The 20,157-nt window shown below is 41.2% G+C and overlaps 1 protein-coding gene across 4 annotated transcripts in view; it reads left to right on the forward strand.

Moving 5' to 3' along the window:
- The first annotated feature begins 421 nt into the window (after nucleotides 1–421).
- The window catches only part of DENND5B (DENN domain containing 5B), a 201,861-nt gene continuing 182,125 nt past the window's right edge, over nucleotides 422–20,157 (forward strand). For all 4 annotated transcript variants that reach the window (XM_044228352.1, XM_044228353.1, XM_044228357.1 and 1 more), the window contains exon 1: nucleotides 422–555. In XM_044228352.1, coding sequence (XP_044084287.1) covers nucleotides 429–555 — 127 coding nt within the window. In that variant the 5' untranslated portion in view covers nucleotides 422–428. The remainder of the gene's footprint in view (nucleotides 556–20,157) is intronic.

Below are 20,157 nucleotides of genomic sequence, written 5' to 3' on the forward strand. Positions count from 1 at the left end.
CACACGACCGGAGAGCGCGCTCCCGCCCCTCGCGAGCGCGCCCTCCTTTCAGCCCCCTCCCACCCCACGCGCTGGTCCTCAGCGCCCCCGCCCTCCCAGCGCTCCCACAACCCGAGCGCCGCTCAGCTGACCGGCGGGCGCCAGACGCCGCGGCTTCCAGTTCGCGAGCGCAGCTGCGGCGGCGCGAGTCTCTCACGCCGACACTCCCCCTGCGCGCCCCTCCCCCACCCGGGACCGGGATTGGGACTGACTGGGCGCGAGCTCGCGGCCGCTTCTCCGGCGCCGAGCGGGGAGCGAGGCTGCGGTGACGAGCGGCGGCTGCGCGGCCATGGGCGCGCCGGTGTCGCCCTAGGACAGGCGCGCGGGGACCGCAGGCGTAGCGACGAGCCTTCCCGAGAGGCGGCGGCGGCAGGAGCAGCGCGGCCGGGATGAGCGGGAGCGGCGCGGCGCCCGGCCCGGGCTCGGGCTCCTCCCCGGCCGCCTGCCGCTTCGCGCACTACTTCGTGCTGTGTGGGATCGACGCAGACAGCGGGCTGGAGCCCGACGAGCTGGCGGGTAAGGCCGGGCCCCGGCGGCGCCGGGGGTCTTCTCAGGGACGCGAGGGACGCTGCGGGGACGCGCGGGAGGCGGGTTCTAGACAAAGTCGGCTCCCGGCGGCGCCCGCTCTCCATCCGGACCGGCGCCCGGGCGGCGATTTAATGACATTGTTATTTATTCCGCGTGCAGGGTGCGCTGCTGAGCCCGCGGGCGTCGCGCCGCTGAGGGCGCCCGCCTCAGGCTTTTGCCTCCCAGGCGCGGGGTTATTAATAACGGGGACGGGGGCGGCCTCGAGGGCACGGCCCCCACCCGGCACGCTGTCCCTCTCGCCCGCAGCTGCACGCGGAGGCGTCCGGTGAGTCACCGGGCGCGCTAACTCCCCGGCCTTGCCGCGATCCCGTGCATCCCACCACCCACCACCCCCCGCCCGACTGCGAAGTTTCAGCCCTGGCAAGTGACGCGGCGCTCTGGCCCCCTCGGGGGAGGCGGTGACAGACCCCGCTGGGCGGCGGGGGTGGCGTCCACCGCGGCGGTGACGGCCTGCAGGGCGAGTGCAGGCTGGAGGCTGGTCGGACTTCATCCTTGACTGTTCCGGGTCCGCGCTGCTTCCCGCCTCGCGTTCGGCGATGACGATCGTCACCTTTTGGAATCCTGTCTATTTGGCGGTGTCACGGGACTAGGGAGGACCTTTGATCGCTTGGGACTTGGCACGACGCTTTGTTGGCACTGCCTACACTGTTTCTGAGTTTAATTGTTGGACGTTCTCCCCGCACTTGGGAGCACGGTGTGTTACTGTCGGGCTTTTCCTGGAGGGGCACCGGTCCCTCCTCTTCACCCATTTGATGGCGCACTGCAGGGCCGAGCTGGGAACCGATGCTAGCAAAACGGGCGGTTGAAGGATGATGGGGGGGGAGGGCGGTACCGAGTGCGCAGCGCCGGGAGGAGGCCGGGGAGAAACGACCGATTTCATTTATTCACGCCTCTTTCTGCTTACCTTCTTGGGATCTGAATCTTTATTTTTGTTGTTGTTGTTGTTAATGGGTGAGACAAGTGACATCTATCGCCTGAACTTTATCTGTGTCCGTGTTGAACACTTAGGTCATAGCTTTCCAGAACAGCTTGCTTTGGACATAGCATGCCTGATTGCTTGCACCAATGTGTATTTTTGTTTTCTCTTTTACTCTTTTGGGGGGTAATAAAGGGGACTGGGAACGATGTGTTAAATAATAAACAATAGGAAAAGAATGTGTTCGACTGTAAGATACAGTACTGATCCACTCGTGTCTTAGCTAAGCAAGTATCTTTTTAAGCCAGGTTCACGCAGAACATTTTCAACAAAAATTCTAAGTCTAGTTTTAGTTAAAGGTTTTTAGAAAAGAAGCACGAGTACCAGATTTTTCTGTATGTGTAGTTATATGGTCATGTTATTTCTTCAGTTAAAACTTCCTGTACATACTAAGAATCGCTTTGTTCGGGCGCCTGGGTGGCTCAGTGGGTTAAGCCTTCGGCTCAGGTAATGATCTCCGGGTCCTGGGATTGAGCCCAACGTCGGGCTCTGTGCTCGGCAGGAAGCCTGCTTCCCCCTCTCTCTCTGCCTGCCTCTCTGCCTACTTGTGGTCTCAATCTCTCTCTCAAATAAATAAATAAAATCTTAAAAAAAAAAAAAAAAAGAATCACTTTGTTAAGGGATATGAAGTTAGAAAACATGTCTTCAGAGAGATCTGGAGAGATTCCTCTTTGGGGATTGAAGGGATTATTTTTATTTTTCTAGAGTCCTTTCTCCCCTGAACATCCTAATCATTTGTAGTAAGGAGTCACTTTGAGGCCTTTTGTCAGTAGTGACTGATGAAAGGAAAAAGCCTGTATTTTTTTCTATCTGAAGTCTGTATGCTTAGTAAAACTAAAACAACACCGGTAGGTGTGGCCTGGGACTCTTAAGGCAAGTGCAGATGGCTTTAACAAAAGTAAGCAGTAAAAAATTAATTTCTAATTCATTTTTTAAACACTAACTGGCTTCTCCTTTTGGAACACTATGCATGAGAGTGGATGCTTGAGAGTTCTGCTTATAATTGGTGTTTTGAAGGGATATTTTTGTCTGATGATATTTAAGTATCAGTGATTCATTCAAAAAATAGTTTTGAAAACCTTAAAGTGTAGATTATGTTCCAGGCATTGGGGACAGCTGTGAACAAAGCAGTCATAAATCCCTGCTATCATGGTGCTTACATTTTAGAGTGAACAAAATGAAGACATATAGTTTGTTACATGTCAGTAAGTGCTGTGAAGGAAAATAAAGCAGGGAAATGAGACTGGGGTAGTGCTGAAAGAATGGTGGGATGGTGGGGTTGCAGATTTTAAATGAGATGGCTAGGGAAGGCTTCACAGAAATGGAGCCCTTAGACTAGAACCTTGATGGAGGTGAGGAAGCAAGCCACGTGGATTGTCTTGGGGAACAAGATTGCAGGCAGGGGAGACAGTTCACAGGGAGACTGAGTTTGAAGAGTGCCTAGTTTCTGCAGGTAACAGTAAGGAGGCCAAGGTAGTTGGAGCTGAGGGAGGAGGAAGGTAGTAGATATGAGCATAGAGAAAGGGGAGGGAAGATTGTGTAGGGCCTGATAGATAATTGTTGAGCTTTTACTCTAAAGTGGTAAGCTACTGTAAGGTTTCGAGCAGTGCAATGAGACTTGATGTACTCTCTAAAAGGATTGCTGGGCTGCCTTGTTGATTAGACTGTTAGGGGCAAGGTTAGAAGCGACCAGTTAGGAGGAGGTTCTTTTTTGATATGTGAGGTGGGAGGTGTTCCTGGCTTAGACCAAAGCAGTAGCAGTGAAGTGGTGAGGAGCGGGATTATTTTGGCGGTAGAGCCAGCAGGACTTGCTGATAAGTTGGATATGGTATTCATATTCAAAGAAAGTGATCAAAGATAACTGTAAGATTTTTGGCCTCAACAATTATAAGCACCTCTATTTACTGAAATAAGACTGAGAGAAGCAGGTGGGAAAGATGAGTTAGTTCAGTTTTGGACATGTTAAGTTTGAGATATCCGTTAGACATTCAGATGGAGATGTCATGTAGGCAAGGCATCTCTCAGGGATCAAAATTTTTATATAGATGTAAATTGAAAGCCATGAAATTGGATGACAATACCTAGGGAGTGAATATGGATAGAAAAGAGAAGAGGCTCAAGGGTTGAGTCCTAGAGACACTCCAACATTCAAGGTGAGGAGGATGAAGAGGAAACAACTGAAGAGATTAAGAAGTATGGCCAGTAAGATCAGAGGAAAACAAGAGAATGTAGCATCACATTACCAACTAACCATCTTCTTGACTTTTTCCACAGAGCTTCATTGGAGAGGAGGAAACAAGGCCAGTGAGTTAGGCAAATTAATCAGGAGGTTGTTTCTGTTTTGCTGCATTAATTTCAAAGTTAAATATAGTTAAGTTTCTATTTTACTTTTATGGAACTGATCTATTTTTATCGCACTGTTTCTTAGCAAGTTGTCACCCTGCCTGTAGAAGGTCTAAGTTCACTTCTGTTAAATGTAAGTTCTACTGATTGCTTTATAGACCTTTTCTTAACATAGGCATGCTCCTGGAATTCACACTTCACAGGTGGTGAGGCATTGAAATAAAATTAAGGACACAAGACTTACGATGAAGTAACAGTTATTAGACTAAAGGCTTATAATAAAGTTATTAGGACTGTAGATTTTTTTTAGACATTCTTCCTAGTGAAGCTGAGTTTTACCAACAGTGGAAAAAACTTCTTTGGTATACACACACACACACACACACACACACCCCTTGATATATTGATATTTCCTATTATCCTTTCTTTAGTTCATCTTAACTGTTGTGCTTTTCCTACTCACTGTATATTTTTTAAAATGCACTTTATCCATAAATGATGTTCCTTTAGATATTAAAGTAGAAACATTTACATTTTCTTTAAGTGTTAAATATATGAAAAAGGTTTTAAATTGATTATTGTATAAAGAAGAAAGGAGGTATAAATGGAAGTTGTTGGAATTAGTTGACATGTTGGAAGGTAGTCATCATTTGAAATTTTCTTTCATGCTTCTCATTTCCTCAATGACCTAGCTGTAGGAATTTACATGTGGTTTTTTTTTTTTTTTTACAGCACAAATCTTCTAGGCAGTGGAGAAATTAAGGACCTTTATTTAAGTAATATAAATGTGCAAGTCCCCATAGTACCTTATACTTATTGTTTAATCAATGAATGAGTATAAAGTTTACATAGGAGTCCACAAATTGTGTGGTGGCCGGAATATTCTTAAAGCATTGCAGTGGTAGTTTGGATTTAGTTCTGCTGAAGAGTACTGAAGTATGATGGGTGCAATCCCCGTCACAGGCCCCTTTTGAAATCTCTTCCTTGGTGCCTCTATTTATTTTTAGCTTTGGTTTTCTTGGGTGTGGTTTCCAGAAGAGCTTTGGGGCAGTGAAGACCATGGTCTAAATTCAAATACATTTAACCCTTGAACAGAGATGGAGGTTAGGAGTGCTGACCTGTTCAGTACAGTTGAAAATCTGCGTATAACTTTGGCTCCTCCAAAACTTTAACTACTAGCCTACTGTTGACTAGAAGCCTTACCGATAACATAAACAGTCAAATAATACACATGGTATATGTTACATATATGCTGTATTCTTTTTTTAAAAAAATATTTTTATTTATTTATTTGATAGAGAAAGATCACAAGTAGGCAGAAGGCAGGCAGAGAGAGGGGGAAGCAGGCTCCCCGCTGAGCAGAGAGCCCAATGTGGGGCTCGATCCCAGAACCCTGAGACCACGACCCGAGCTGAAGGCAGAGGCTTAACCCACTGAGCCACCTAGGCGCCCCTATATGCTGTATTCTTAAAGTAAGCTAAAAGAAACTTTTTTTTGAAGATTTATTTATTAGAGAGGGAGTGCGGGCAAGTGTGGGGGAGAAGGGCAGAAAGGAGGCAAGCTGACTCCCCACTAAGCAGGGAGCCTGACATGGGGCTCGATTCCAGGACCCCGAGATCAGAAACTGAGCCAAAGTGAGGAGTCTGATGCTTAATTGACTGAGCCACCCAGGTGCCCCAGAAAAAAATATTTTCTTTAAAGATTTATTTATTTATTTATTTTAGAGAGAGAGAGAGGCATGCACATGTGTCTTTGGGGCAGAGGAAGAGAATCTCAAGCAGACTCCCCACTGAGCAGGAAGCCTGACCTCTCACCACTGTGAAATCATGACCTGAGTGGAAAGGAAGAGTCAGAGGTTTAACTGACTGAGCCACCCAGGCACCCTGAAAAGAAAACGTCATTAAGAAAACCATAAGGAAGGGGCGCCTGGGTGGCTCAGAGGGTTAAGCCTCTGCCTTCGGTTCAGGTCATGATCTCAGGGTCTTGGGATCGAGCCCCACATCGGGCTCTCTGCTCAGCGGGGAGCCTGCTTCCTCCTCTCCCTCTGCCTGCCTCTCTGCCTACTTGTGATCTCTGTCTGTCAAATAAATAAAATAAAATAAAGAAAACCATAAGGAAGAGAAAGTATATTTACAGAACTGTACTGAATTAATTTTTTTAAATCTGCATGTAAGGGGACCCTGTGTAGGTTTGAACTATGTTGTTCAAAGGTCACCTGTACAAAATTTGGTTGATACTGACAATATCTTGCCATAATAGTTCTGAAAGGGACCTTAGACATCATTTACAATGAAGAGACCAGGCTGAAAGATGAAGGATCCTCTCAGAGAACACATATGACAAGCAGCAGACAGCAGACTAGTTGTTCCAGTATACTATACTCTGTAGTTATTTTATTTAAGCTTAGAATTGAGATGAGTTTGACTTGAGTTTAACAAGCATTTCGGGCTTGTCTTTATTCCAGACTGCATGTCCTAGTTAAGACTGCTAAAGTATGCCTTTTAAAAACTGGCCTGCTGAGGCACCTGAGTGGCTCAGTGGGTTAAAGCCTCTGCCTTCGGCTCAGGTTGTGATCCCAGGATTTTGGGATCGAGGCCCAAATTGGGCTCTCTGCTCTGCCGGGAGCCTGCTTCCCTTCCTCATTCTCTGCCTGCCTTTATGCCTACTTGTGATCTCTGTCAAATAAATAAATAAAATCTTTAAAGAAAAAATAAAGTATTAAAAATAAAACAAACTGGCCGGCTGTACAGGCTTCATGGGTTAGAGTATCTTAGTTGTTAGTTATCTTATCATCATTAATCTTAAAAATAAAACTGCCAAGTTATTTTACCAGGAAAAGTGGATTTATTCAAGAATAACAAAGAATTGTGATTCAGGACATGCAAACTACAGCAAAATCATAGGCAAGTCTGGAGAAGAAAGAGTACCCCTCTTTTTGTAGAGGAAAGAGGAGAGTCAGGAGGGACTTTTATAAACAAAAAGTCCATTGGGGTAAACTGGGAGTTCAAAATGTAGTGGCTTTTCAGTGTCATTGAGTTGTGACAGTCTCTTATTGTCTGGGCTATTGCCAGGTAAGGAGAAAATCTTTATTTCTCCTGCTGAGGTGGTAGTTGGATTTGCAAGGTCTCTCTGTTGGTTCTGCAAATGAAGACATTGGTGGGATATGAGAGCTCCCTCTCCTGGCCTTTGGCCTTCAATTTAGTGAGGTTTCCCTTTATGCAATTCATACCACCCTTGGCCAACAGTGGATTATGTTCGGGAGTTTAAAATGTTTGGCCTGGTACCTAGAAGGCTGGGGAAGGAGAGGTACAAGGATCAGCCTCCATTCTAATGAGACCAAAGAAGATTCAAGGTCTTCTTGATATGATACGGTGCTAACTTGGTTTTAAAAATACACTAGAAGGGCGTCTGGGTGGCTCAGTGGGTTAAAGCCTCTGCCTTCAGCTCAGGTCGTGATTCCAGGGTCCTGGGATCGAGGCCCGCATTGGGCTCTCTGCTTAGCAGGGAGCCTGCTTCCTCCTCTCTCTCTCTCTCTCTCTCTCTCTCTCTGCCTGCCTCTCTGCCTACTTGTGATCTCTCTCTGTCAAATAAATAAATAAAATCTTAAAATAAAATAAAATAAAATAAATCTACTGGAAATAAAACTCTTGATAGTGAAATTGGGCCAGTAGTGAATGCAGCTAAACTTTCAGTAATAACCCCGGGGCTCAGGCTTCTGTTCCATTGGTTAATGCAGGACCAGCCACCATAGGGAGCTTAGAATATGAGATGATGAGACGGGAAGGGAAAGGGGATGAGAGGAGGATGTAAGTATCTTTGGAGAAGAATAAAATAGTAAGAGAAAGGGAAAGAAAAAGAGATTAGGAGAGACTGAAGAGGCTGGAGGAGTACTAGTAATATCTGCTGAGGTGTTAAGACAGAGTTTTCTAAAAGTTCCTAAGTATATCCTTTTGCTTGTACTAATTCCACTGCTGGTCACAGATACGTTTGGAGTAATAAAAGTGTCTAGAATACAGTGCATTATTAGTCATAATTTTCGTGAGATTTCATAGAGAAGAAAATATTTTCTTCTGAAATTCATTGGAGGGTAGAGACAGTATTCCTGTGTAAGATATTTTAGGAAACAAGTGCTGTTATATCCAAACCCATTTCTGATCCATCCATTTCTGATGGATAACAACCTAAATTTTGTTTTTAGGAATGCCATAACTAGCCAGTACACTTTTTGGATTAATCATTCAGTGTTAGTTGTTTACAGTGCCAGGTTGTATATAGGTGACAGTCACCATTTTGTAAGACTCTATAATGAAATAGCAATGATAACTAATATTTACTGCCTGCTTTCCATGTGGAAAGTACTGGTAAATGCTTCATAGTTTTTGCTTCATTTAATCCTGACAGCCACCTTAGGAGGTGGCATTATTTTCTGTTTTGCAGGTGAGGAAATGGAAACTAGGGAGTTGAAGTGCTTCACCCAGGTTCATATAGTAAGTGATTATATGGGAGGAGGGATGGATATAATTGTCTTCTTCTCATATTCTGAGCTTCTATGCTGATGTGTCCTGTATTAACAAATGAACTGAGCCCTGGATTGAAAAGTCTGGTGTGATTCATTCATGTCCATAACCACTAGATTTGCCACCTCCTTAATAACATGCACTGTGTCATACAGGTTATAAAATCTACCAGTGTGGGGACCACATGGATAACCTTATAATCAAATGAGATTATCTTTTTTACAGGGAAGTTATTAAGAAGGAGACTAGTGGTCTTTTTCCTTTTTTTTTTTTTCCAATTTATTTATTTTCAGAAAAACAGTATTCATTATTTTTTCACCACACCCAGTGCTCCATGCAAGCTGTGCCCTCTATAATACCCACCACCTGGTACCCCAACCTCCCACCCCTCCGCCACTTCAAACCCCTCAGATTGTTTTTCAGAGTCCATAGTCTCTCATGGTTCACCACCCCTTCCAATTTACCCAAAAGCACATACCCTCCCCAATGTCCATAACCCTACCCCCCTTCTCCCAACCACCAGCAACCCACAGTTTGTTTTGTGAGATTAAGAGTCACTTATGGTTTGTCTCCCTCCCTATCCCATCTTGTTTCATGGATTCTTCTCCCACCTACTTAAGCCCCCATGTTGCATCACTACTTCCTCATATAAGGGAGATCATATGATAGTTGTCTTTCTCCACTTGACTTATTTCGCTAAGCATGATATGCTCTAGTTCCATCCATACTAGTGGTCTTTTTGACTTTATGAACTGACCTACATTGTCTCTTGTTGTGGTGAGCACTGATAATGTCTCTTGCATGAATGAATTCCTTTATTTATTCATCAAAAGATTAGAAGAGTATATATATGATATTACTTTTGTTTTTATTAATGAATATATATATAAATAAAGATAAGATTTTACCATATAAATACAAGGCATTTACTACATAAATAATCTTTCATCTTTTTAAAAATCTCTGCTCTTTTTTCTGGGATTTATCATCTGTCTTTTCTTAGCATAAATTGTTATTTGTCCTTAGATGAATTTATAGTTTTTAAAAGGAATGAGTGATTGCTTGTGAAACCATAATTAGAGCTGGATGCACAGTTAGAAGCCAGGAGTCCAGTCCTGGCCTGTGACTTAGGTTGTGGGCTCAGTGTTCGTGAAGTGACTGATTTCTGAAAATACTACTCCTCTCTTCCATGGGTCTGAACTTGTTTTTGAGTGAAAAAATGAAATATATCTGTTTTTAAAAAAATTAATCCTAAATGACATAGTGTACAAGGACTAATACATATCACATATGCCACATGAGGACTAGTTGAGTAATTATAATTTCAGCCACAAGGAAAGGAAAAAAAAATCAATTAGTCTTTGCAGTTCCCTTTGCAGAAAAGGTGCAGTTTTTAATAAGCTTTCTGAAATATTAATATCAATTCACGGACTCTCGATTATTATCTACATTGGCCCTTAGGGAACCAGGGACCTCCTCTTTGGAATCACTGTATTAGCTAATCTTTTGAAGTCTATACTAGCAGTATGAACCAACTATCTACAAATGGGATAGGCGGTGGGAACTTAGAATAATTTTTTCCACATAAAATTTTTTAGTAGCTTCCCTTGTATTTGGATTAAGATTCAACCTCTTTACCCTGTATCTTAGTTTGTTCAGGCTATTAGAATACCATAGACTGGGTGGCTTATAAATAACAGAAATTTATTTCTCACAGTTCTAGAGGCTGGAAGTCAAGTTCAAGGTGCGAGCAGATACCATGTCTAAGGTGGGCCCGCTTTCTGGTTTATAGATGGCCCTCTTGTGTGGAAAGGGTGAGGGAGCGCTCTAGGACCTTTTTTCCACCCCATTGAGCCACCCAGGCACCCCATCTAGGATCTCTTTTATAAGGGCATGAATCCCATTCACGAGGGCTATAAACTTCCCAAGGGCGCCACCTCCAAATACCATCACATTGGAGATTAAACTTCAATTTAATGAATTTTGGGAGGGACACGTATTTAGTTTATAGACCCCTGGTTTGCAGAGTTGTTCATGATCTGGTCTTTGCCACTTTTCCAGCCTTTTGTGATTGGATCACTCTTTCCTGCTATGTTGGTTTTCTTAAAGGTCCTTAAAAATAGGAAGCTGTTTCTTGTCTCTGGTGTATTCATCTTCTCTTCTCTCCCTGGAATCCTCTTTCTAGACCAGCATTGTCCGTTATAAATATAATATGAGACATATACTCGGTTTTTAATTTTCTAGTAGCCACATTCAAAAAGATAAAAAGAAATAGGTGACACTAATTTTAATGATACATTTTATTTATGTACCTAGGATATTATTTCAGCATATAATCAACATGAACATTATTTTTTTTTTTAAGATTTTATTTATTTATTTGAGAGAGAGACAGGGAGAGAGAGCATGAGTGAGGAGAAGGGCAGAGAGAGAAGCAGACTCCCCGTGGAGCTGGGAGCCCGATGCGGGACTTGATCTCAGGACTCTGAGATCATGACCTGAGCCACCCAGGCGTCCCCAACATGAAAATTATTAATGAGATATTTAACACACTTTTTTTCTTACTAAATCTTCAAAGTCCAGTGTGTCTTTTACACTTACCTCACATCTCATTTTGAACTAGCCATGTTTCAAGTGTTTAATAGCCACATGTGACTAGTGGCTGCCCTCTTGGGTAGTGCAGCCCCACATCTTTGCAAGATTGGCCTCTTCTCATCATTTAGATCTCTGCACAAGTGTTACCTCCTCAGATTAGCCTGTTTAAAATGGTATTCTTCCTCCCCTTGCCTGCCCCACTCTTTCCAGTAATCCTACTTTATTTTCCTTATAGCACTTCAGGGCACCTGACGGTATACTATATAAATGCACTTGTTGGGCGCCTGGGTGGCTCAGTTGGTTGAGCAGCTGCCTTCGGCTCAGGTCACGGTCCTGGAGTCCTGGGATCGAGTCCTGCATCGGGCTCCCAGCTCCATGGGGAGTCTGCTTCTCCCTCTGACCTTCTTGCCTTTCATGCTCTCTCACTCTCTCTCTCTCTCCAATAAATAAATAAAATCTTTAAAAAAAAATGCACTTGTTTACTTTTACTTTTTAATGTCAGTCTTCCCTATTAGATTGTTGGTTCCTAAAGGGCAAGATCTTTGTCCTTCTTGTTTATCATTGTATATACAAGTGACCAAAATAGTGGACTCAAATAGATTGTTTGAATAAATGAATGAGATAATTTTGAGATAATTTGAGATGGACAAAAAAAACTTATCCTTTTATTACTGACAATAAAAGTCAGTATATTTGATTTATGTGTGTTTTTTTTTTTAAAGATTTTTGTTTATTTATTTGACAGAGATCACAAGTACACAGAGAGGCAGGCGGAGAGAAAGAGGGGAAGCAGGCTCCCTGCTGAACAGAGAACCCGATGCGGGGCTTGATCCCAGGACCCCGGGATCATGACCTGAGTGAAGGCTTTAACCGAGGTTAAAGCGGAGGCTTTAACCCACTGAGCCACCCGGGAGCCCCTGTTTTTGTTTTTTAAGCATGTAACATACTTATTTATAAAGTAATGCCAGGTGATAGTACATAAATGATGGCTAGTGTTTATAAAATTTCAGAAAATGTTGTACTAAAGATTACCTATAGCTTCCGTTGTGATTTTAGAGGAATATCTTAGGAAACTGTATTCATAGTTTCCTTCTTCATGGGCATCCTTCATCAGCTTTGGACTTGGTCAGCCAGAACAGTTCCTCTGTTATTTTTTCCCATGCATATTTTGTCTTTATTGTACCTTGTATAATATTCTGTTCTGTCTAAGGTTTGTCTTATTAAAATGGTACCATGTAGGGTTTACTGGGTGGCTCATTTGGGCAAGTCTTAGACTCTTGATTTCTGCTCAGGTCGTGATCTCAGGGCTGTGAGATTGAGCTTCACATCAGGCTCTGTGCTGGGGATGGAGTCTGATTGAGTCTGTCTCTGTTTCCCTCTATCCCCTTCCCCTTCCCACCTGCTCCTGCTCTTTCTCTCAAAAAATAGTAAAATAAAATGCCATTACCTAATGACCTTTTAGCTGGAGATACCAAAAATTTTTAATATGAAGTTATCTTTTTCACATTACTTTTCAAACAACAAGTTTAAGAAGCTAAGAAGTGAGAATTCTAGAAAAAAAATGGAGGTATTTGGTATGCTGCTGAGATAGTACATCATGATGATAAGTTGCTTTCTCAGATCCCCGCACCTTTTCCAAGAATCTGTGATTTGTACTAATTTTATTCTAAATTAAATATTATAACTGTTTTAACTAACATGAACTTTTTGAATTAATACCTTTCATTTTTCTTTTATAAACTTGTGTACATCACTGGTACAAAGTTATTTTTGACTTAATGCTTTCTTTAAGTGACTTTCAAGGATAAGTACTAGCACTATTAAGTCCGAAGTAGCTTTAGAAGTCACCTTTATACAATGAAGCTATGAAAATAGCTAACATTTATGGAGTCATGAATTGTGGTTGGTGATTTATAAACATTATTACAATAACTTAGAGGTGTTATTTTCCTCATTTTATGTGAGGTGTTCCCCAGAACTCACAGTTATTAAAAGCTGGGATTACCACCCAGGCTCTCTGGCTCCAGCATCGTCCTCTTCACTGCGCCTCGCTGCCCCTCCAGATCCTCTAGACCAGCTGTCATCAACTCGTGGTTGGTGACACATTAGTGGGCCTGCCGCTTCCGAGCTGACTTACAGTAATTATTAACAATAGTTGAAATACTAGGTTTTAAATTATACAAGTTTTAAAATAAGTGGAATGGAATCAAGATCTTTCCTCTGTGATGCTGTTCTCACTCAGTTCCATTCTCATGTGCGTTTATTGGATGGAAGAAAAAGAGGCGACATTATATGTACCACTGTAGTAATTGTGGACAGCTGATACATAATGGGAAATTTATCTAGTTAATGCTACTGCTAAGCTACTGTTGCAGATGAGCTGTGAATGGTTTTCACATATCCATACTCTCTTAGGAATACCACTGCAAAAGTAGTCCATTTGCTTCTCTTCCCTGTAGTTTTTCTTTTTTTTAAATTTGTCCATAATGTGAGGACACACAGGGAGTATGTTTTTCAGTGCTTATGCTGATCTAGACAACTAGATACTTTTCTAGATACTTTTCTCAATTATAAAATATGGCAGTATCTTGGAAAGAACTTTAAAGTATGGAGTGCAATAAAAATAGGTGAAAGTACAATTTTAGAGTTGTAGAATCTTTCAACTTCAACCCTGCTGTGAGGACAGGCATGTTGAATGCTTAGATATAGGTTCTAAACTTTGAGACCCGGTTTAAAGATTATTATTATTATTATTATTTTTTAAATCATAGGTAGGCAGAGAGGCAGGCAGAGAGATAGAGAGGAGGGAACAGGCTCTCTGCCAAGCAGAGAGCCCGATGCGGGACTCGATCCCAGGACCCAGAGATCATGACCTGAGCTAAAGGCAGAGGTTTAACCCACTGAGCCATCCAGGCGACCCTAAAGATATTTTTAAGTAGTCTGTTTTCTAGATCCCAAAGGCCTTTCAATGTAAATCCACCTGTTTTACGTAATTTTCTCCTGCCCAAGCCTGGAGAATCTAGGTTTCTGCTTTGAAGACCATGTTTCCTTGCCTTTTCTTCTTGTCCTCTTGTCCACCATAGCACGTTCTTACAGTCATTTATTTAATGACTAGAGAGGGACTTACTCTCTAGTTTGAGGAAACAGTATAGAAGTGATACATAAATTAAGATTTTAATGGTCTTTTTTAAAAAGATTTTATTTGACAGAGTGTGTATATGTACATGCGTGCAGTGGGGAGGGGCAGAGGGAAAGGGAGAAGCCGGCTCCCTGCTGAGCAGGGAGCTGGATGACAGGCTTAATCGACTGAGCCACCCAGACACCCACTTTTTGACAGTCTTAATTCTTCTGTGCCGTTTGGCACAAATTCACTCAGACCAGGCTTTTTGTACATTTTTTTACCCCAATCCTTTCTTCAAAGATCATCTTTACTTTTACCTTAGTCCTCATGAAGCCACTTCCTATTGCCCTGTCAGTTGTCTCTTTTCTATAAAGAAGAAGAAATACTCTTTTTATAAAAATTTCCAGTGTCATAGGTAGTGTTTAATGTCTGATTCCTCCAGTTACCTTCCTCCCCAGCAGAAACTGGGCAGAGTTTCTTATTTTCATGACTTTTCAGGTTTAATACTTTGTGTTTCTAGTATACTTTCAGGTTTTCTTCTTGTCTCATAGTTCTTTGAGAAAACAGGAACAATTTGCTAGATCAACAATATTCTTTCTATGTAATAAATTTATATTCTTTTTTTTTTTCTTTTTGCTATAGATTGGGACTAAAATAGCAAGGAAGAATTGTTCCCTTCTAGGTAGATGAGACAGGGATTGTTTTGAAGGGGAGTGACCATCTCGGACTCTTTTATGATTCCCTGATTATAAGAATTGGCATCAGCATATCAGATGGAATTCCATGAGTATCAGCTACAGACTTGGATAGTAATAGTTTGAGCAGCAGAAATTTAGGGCTGATAATAGGTTTAAAGATTACGGATGATTCACTTCCAGGACCACAGTGTTTTGTTTTATTTTCTAGGTTAATTTCTCTTCACTTCAACTTTAACCCTAACCTTTAAGGAAATTTAAATGGTTGGGGTAACAAGATAACAGATTGTTCAAGAATGTTTTCTATCTCTTGTCTCAAGTGAATTCTTTTTTCTTAATAAATAAACTTTTGTCCGGATTTCAGAATATTCTGGCTCAGCTCCAGGGAAATGAGCTTTCCAGTTTGACTTCATTTGCTTTGTGCCATTGTTCATGAGAACAATGACTGTGATTTCACAGTTTATTAAAACACAAGCATTGGTACCACTGAGGTGATTATGCCAAAATAAGTTATTTTGTTTAGTTGTTCTCACTCCTGTCTGGCGGTGCTTATTTTTCCATTGGCAGCCCTAGCTACCATTTTAAATAAATATGTGAAAGCTGTGTGTGCTTAAATGTAAAATTTTGTGTATTCCTCACAGTGAAGAATGGACAGGCCTCGTTAACTATGAACCACTTGTAACCTGTCTTATCCCTGATGGAAGGGGCCAGTGGGGAGAGTGTAAAATATGGGTGTATGGAGGGTGGAAGGCAGTAGAAAGTGACACCTCTTGTTCCAAAAATCCTCTTTTCTTGATCTTACTAATCTTTCTCTCACCCTCTCTTCTACTTGGAATACAGATTTTACGGTTAGAGTGTGAGAAATTGTACAGAAATATACAGACGAGTGTCCAGGACCCTGGAGCTGGAGGAGTCGTTATAAAGTCTCCTGCACAAATGTTGCACCTACTAAGATTTATTAACAAAATCACATTCATTCTTCCCTGGAATGAAATTTCCTCTAAGCAGGAGTAAAAACTTTAGCTTTTTCTCAGTGTGGCCAAGAAGGAAACCTACTTTGTTGAATCATTAGGGGGCAAAGGCCTTGATGTGAAATGTCTGTTGACATGTATGCACATTAAGTATTTATTTTCTGCCCCATTGAACTCTGTTGAATAGATCAGGTGACAGCTTTTAACTATCTGAAGGTCAGTCTTGGAGGGACAGCTGAAACATTGGTGTATGTGTGAGAGAGATTGGTGTGGTGTGTTTTTTTTTTAATGTAAGAGAAATAACTTCTTAAATTCCTTGCTTTTAAAAATAAGAAACTCTTTTATAAAATTCAGATTTTCTTTGGGACTTAAAGGAGAGTGTAAATGATTTTATTACTTCAGTAAATACAACCGGATAGTTTTTGAGCGTCCTCTGAAATGAGATCTAGTTTCCTCTCAAGTGTGGGAACTGTTTTATTCCCTGTTCCCCTGTTTCCTGACCTCTGCCTTTTGACCCTGCTGCTTTGTGATGAGATTATGGGCCTTTGAGCTTTTCCCCAATGTACCCAAGGTTTCCTTACACAGCAGCATAAAACTTTGTGCTTCCTTAAATGATATTCTTAGAATTAATGAAAACATTCTGATTTAAATGTGGACATACATTTTATAAATTTTTTTTAAGAAGTCTATTTTTTCTTAACACTTTCCAAGTATCTGTGTATTTTCTAATAGGAACTTGAAAGTTCTGTGGGTATTTGTATGACTAAATATGTTTTTTCTTTGGAGTACAACTTTGTAATGTTTCTTATTTAGGGAGACACTAAAAATTAGAGCTTTCCGGGATAAGGGAACCCAAGAGAGACCCAACTGTTTACTCCCCATTGTTGTCTTTTAGGTATGAAAATTTAAAATTTGAATTTAAAGGGTGACATGTAAGAGCAATAAATAGAATATTTTCAGAGGAAATCAGTGCATTAAGTGCTTGGTTTTTTTTTTTTTTTAAAGTGCTTGTTTTATAATAAATGCTTTTTTACACCTTATTAGATTCTTAAAATAGAATAGGAAGAGAATCAGGGACAAACAAAAGGCGATGAGCCCATTTGGTTTTGCTGCTTGTTGGTAGTGCATGCTTATAAGAGTTTTTTTTGTGGGTTTTCCCCCCCCCAGACATTTTAGTAGGACTTTCTGAGGAATGTCTGTTTTACACACTGAAATATTCCACCAGGAACAAGGTAAATAAAATAATTGGTTTGAAATAATAAAAGACAGTAAGTGCTTTTTAAAAAATTGTGGCTTTTAAATTATAAAAGTAATGTATGCTCATTTTGAAAACTGGAGAATATAGGACTGCATAAAAGAAAACAATGATCACCTGTTATCCCAGAGGGGTAGAATTTAAAATAAAAATAGAAGTTCTGATTTCTGGTCACTAATTAGAAGCCAAAGTGACAATTTTACTGAAGTTATGTGGCTAAATGAGCTGAGCAGTAATCTGAGAAACACAGTAGCATTTTTTTATGTCGAAGTCATTGCCGCTGATTTAGTATATGACATCTTTAAAGATTTCTGTAAACAATTATTGATTGAAAGACTGAATAAATAAATGAAATGGAGTTGTCCATCTCCAGTGTTTAATTTGAGGAATAAAAATTTAATTTTTAGTACTTGTAACAACTTTTTTTTTTAACCCCAAATCCTTTATACTACCAGTAATTAAGGTGAAATGGAAAAAGAAAGAACAGCTTTGAAACTGAGGGGTTTAATGCTAAAATAATCTATCACAAATTTTTTTGCCCCCATTATGGAAAAGAAGGGAAAGCACTGGTGACAAATGAGATGGGCAGACAGAGGAAAGAAGCTAGTAAGCAAAGAGGCATTTCAGTGACAAGATAAACTCTTGATCTCTGTCTTAGTGAGAATCTGATTTATTTGTAGTCACAACAGAGTAGAAATTTATTTATATGTTGGTATAAGACACCTCTGATGGAAAATTCGATTGTCTCTCTTCTTGTTGCTGGAAGCGGATATTTTAGGAAGGCTGAATCTAAAAGCAGCAGTAGATTTGACACTTTTCCCTTACAGCTCCTTTCCTGTCTCTCATTGTAGGGGCTATGTAAACATTTCATGGTCAGTGCTGGCAGTAGTAACTGTAAAGAACGCAGAGGAGGTCTGCAGTTTTTCTTTTCATGTAATGGAATAATAAGAACAAGTACAGTTTTTTATTGTCTTGCAATCTTTTGGCTGTTTGTTGGTGCTTTTAGATCCCTTCTGTAAATGACTTTACTCCTAAAACATACTTATCATGACTTTCATATGTTTAAACCAAATGAAGACTTTAAGAAAGCAAGGAAGGGATATTTGTCATAGTAATTGGAAAACTTATACAAGGGAAGACGTGCTTATCTCATTTTCTTTAAATCTGTCAATTTACTGACATGAATAGGACTTTTGTTAGTAATGACAGTGCTTTCTAAAAATTTTTTTAGTAAATGAAACAAACCTTCCAAAAAAGAAAAAATACTTAAAGCACAAAAAGAAGGGGTGAGAAAAAGAACCCTAGGTAGTTTTAATCTGGAGAGATATTATTTGCATTTTTGTTTCTTTTATTTTTTAGGCTGGGCTGAATTAAGGTGAACTTTAGTTGCTCTCAGTATTGTGACTGGCATTAGTTCTTAAAACATTTTTTGGAGCGTATAATGCAATAAAGAAGATAGAGGAGCAAACTGTGGGGAAGAGGGGGCTTGTTGTTTCCCACATCTATGCTCACATTTTTTTTCTAGAACCAAGTGTATATATTACACACTTAAAAGATATGTAGACTAGCTTGCTTTAAGTATTGCATGGAGTGGGAGATGATTTGGGAAGAGAGATTGAATTTAGCTTTTGGAATATTTTTCTGTCACAATGCTTGTGATTATAGGTTAGAAAGGACCTAAGAAATAAAAGAATTTGGCTGCTTCACATTAAGTTTTTTTAGGGGTAGGATGTTCAGGTATAATTGGAGCAGAGCTCTAACTCTGTTTCATTGCAGTTCTTTTTTTTTTTTTAAGATTTTTTATTTATTTATTTGACAGACAGAGATCACAAGTAGGCAGAGAGGCAGGCAGAGAGAGAAGAAGGGAACCAGGCTCTCTGCTGAGCAGAAAGCCCAATGCGGGGCTTGATCCCACAACCCTGGTGTCATGACCTGAGCCAAGGCAGAGACTTTAACCCACTGAGCCACCCAGGCACCCCTCATTGCAGTTCTTTATGCTCTGTTTGTCCTTGGTGTTAACTTCGTTTTCAGTGTGGCTTCCTTCCTTCAAGGTAATAAAATGATGGTCTTATTTAGGCTTCACATTTGCATATCACCCTTCCCTAGAAGAGATACAACTTTTCCTCCATTCCCCATTCATATCATGAAACACAAATCTGGGTCTTTGCTGTGATCAGACCACTTAAGGTCACACTTCCCAAAGGACCATCTTTAATACATCAGTCTGTCAAGGAAGATGGGATTAAACTAGAGACCAGACCCCTGGGTGGCTCCTTTGGTTGAAGGTCTGACTCTTGATTTTCAGCTCTGGTTCTGATCTTGGAGTTGTGTGATTGAATCCTGCATGAGGCTCCGTGTCCAGTGCAGAGTCGTCTTGTCTGTGTCCCCCTGCCCCTTCCCCTGCTGTGCTCTCTCTCTCTAAAATAAATGAATAAAATATATTTTTAAAAGATTTTATTTATTTATTTACAGACAGAGATCACAAGTAGGCAGAGAGGCAGGCGGCGGCAGGGGGGAAGCAGGCTCCCCACTGAGCCGAGAGCCCCATGCGGGGTTCAATCCCAGGGCCCTGAGATCATGACCTGAGCTGAAAGCAGAGGCTTTCCACTGAGCCATCCAGGCGCCCCTAAAATTTTTTTTTTTTTAAGATTTACATATTTATTTGACAGCACACAAGTAAGGGGAGTGGGAGAGGGAGAAGCAGGCTCCCCACAGAGCAGGGAGCCCGATGCGGGGCTGCATCACAGGACTCTGGGATCATGATCCAAGCCAAAGGCAGATGTTTAAGCGACTGAGCCACCCAGGTGTCCTGAAAAAAAAAAAAAAATCTTAAAATAAATAAATAAATAAACTGATTAGAGACAGTTTGGGATGAAACTAGGGCAGCTGCACAATGGAAGGGGAAAGGAAATGGCTGTTGGGAAGCAACCTTACTGAATGCCAGACTACGATGAAGGCCCTTTGAGAGGCAGAAAAGAGCCTCTCAAAAGTTTTGAACAAGAGAATGTCATGTTCAAAGCTATGCTTTAGGAGTATTACTCTGGATGAGGGGTGTAG

Source organism: Neovison vison, chromosome 12, assembly GCF_020171115.1.
Source record: "Neovison vison isolate M4711 chromosome 12, ASM_NN_V1, whole genome shotgun sequence".
NCBI classification, from domain to species: Eukaryota; Metazoa; Chordata; class Mammalia; order Carnivora; family Mustelidae; genus Neogale; species Neogale vison.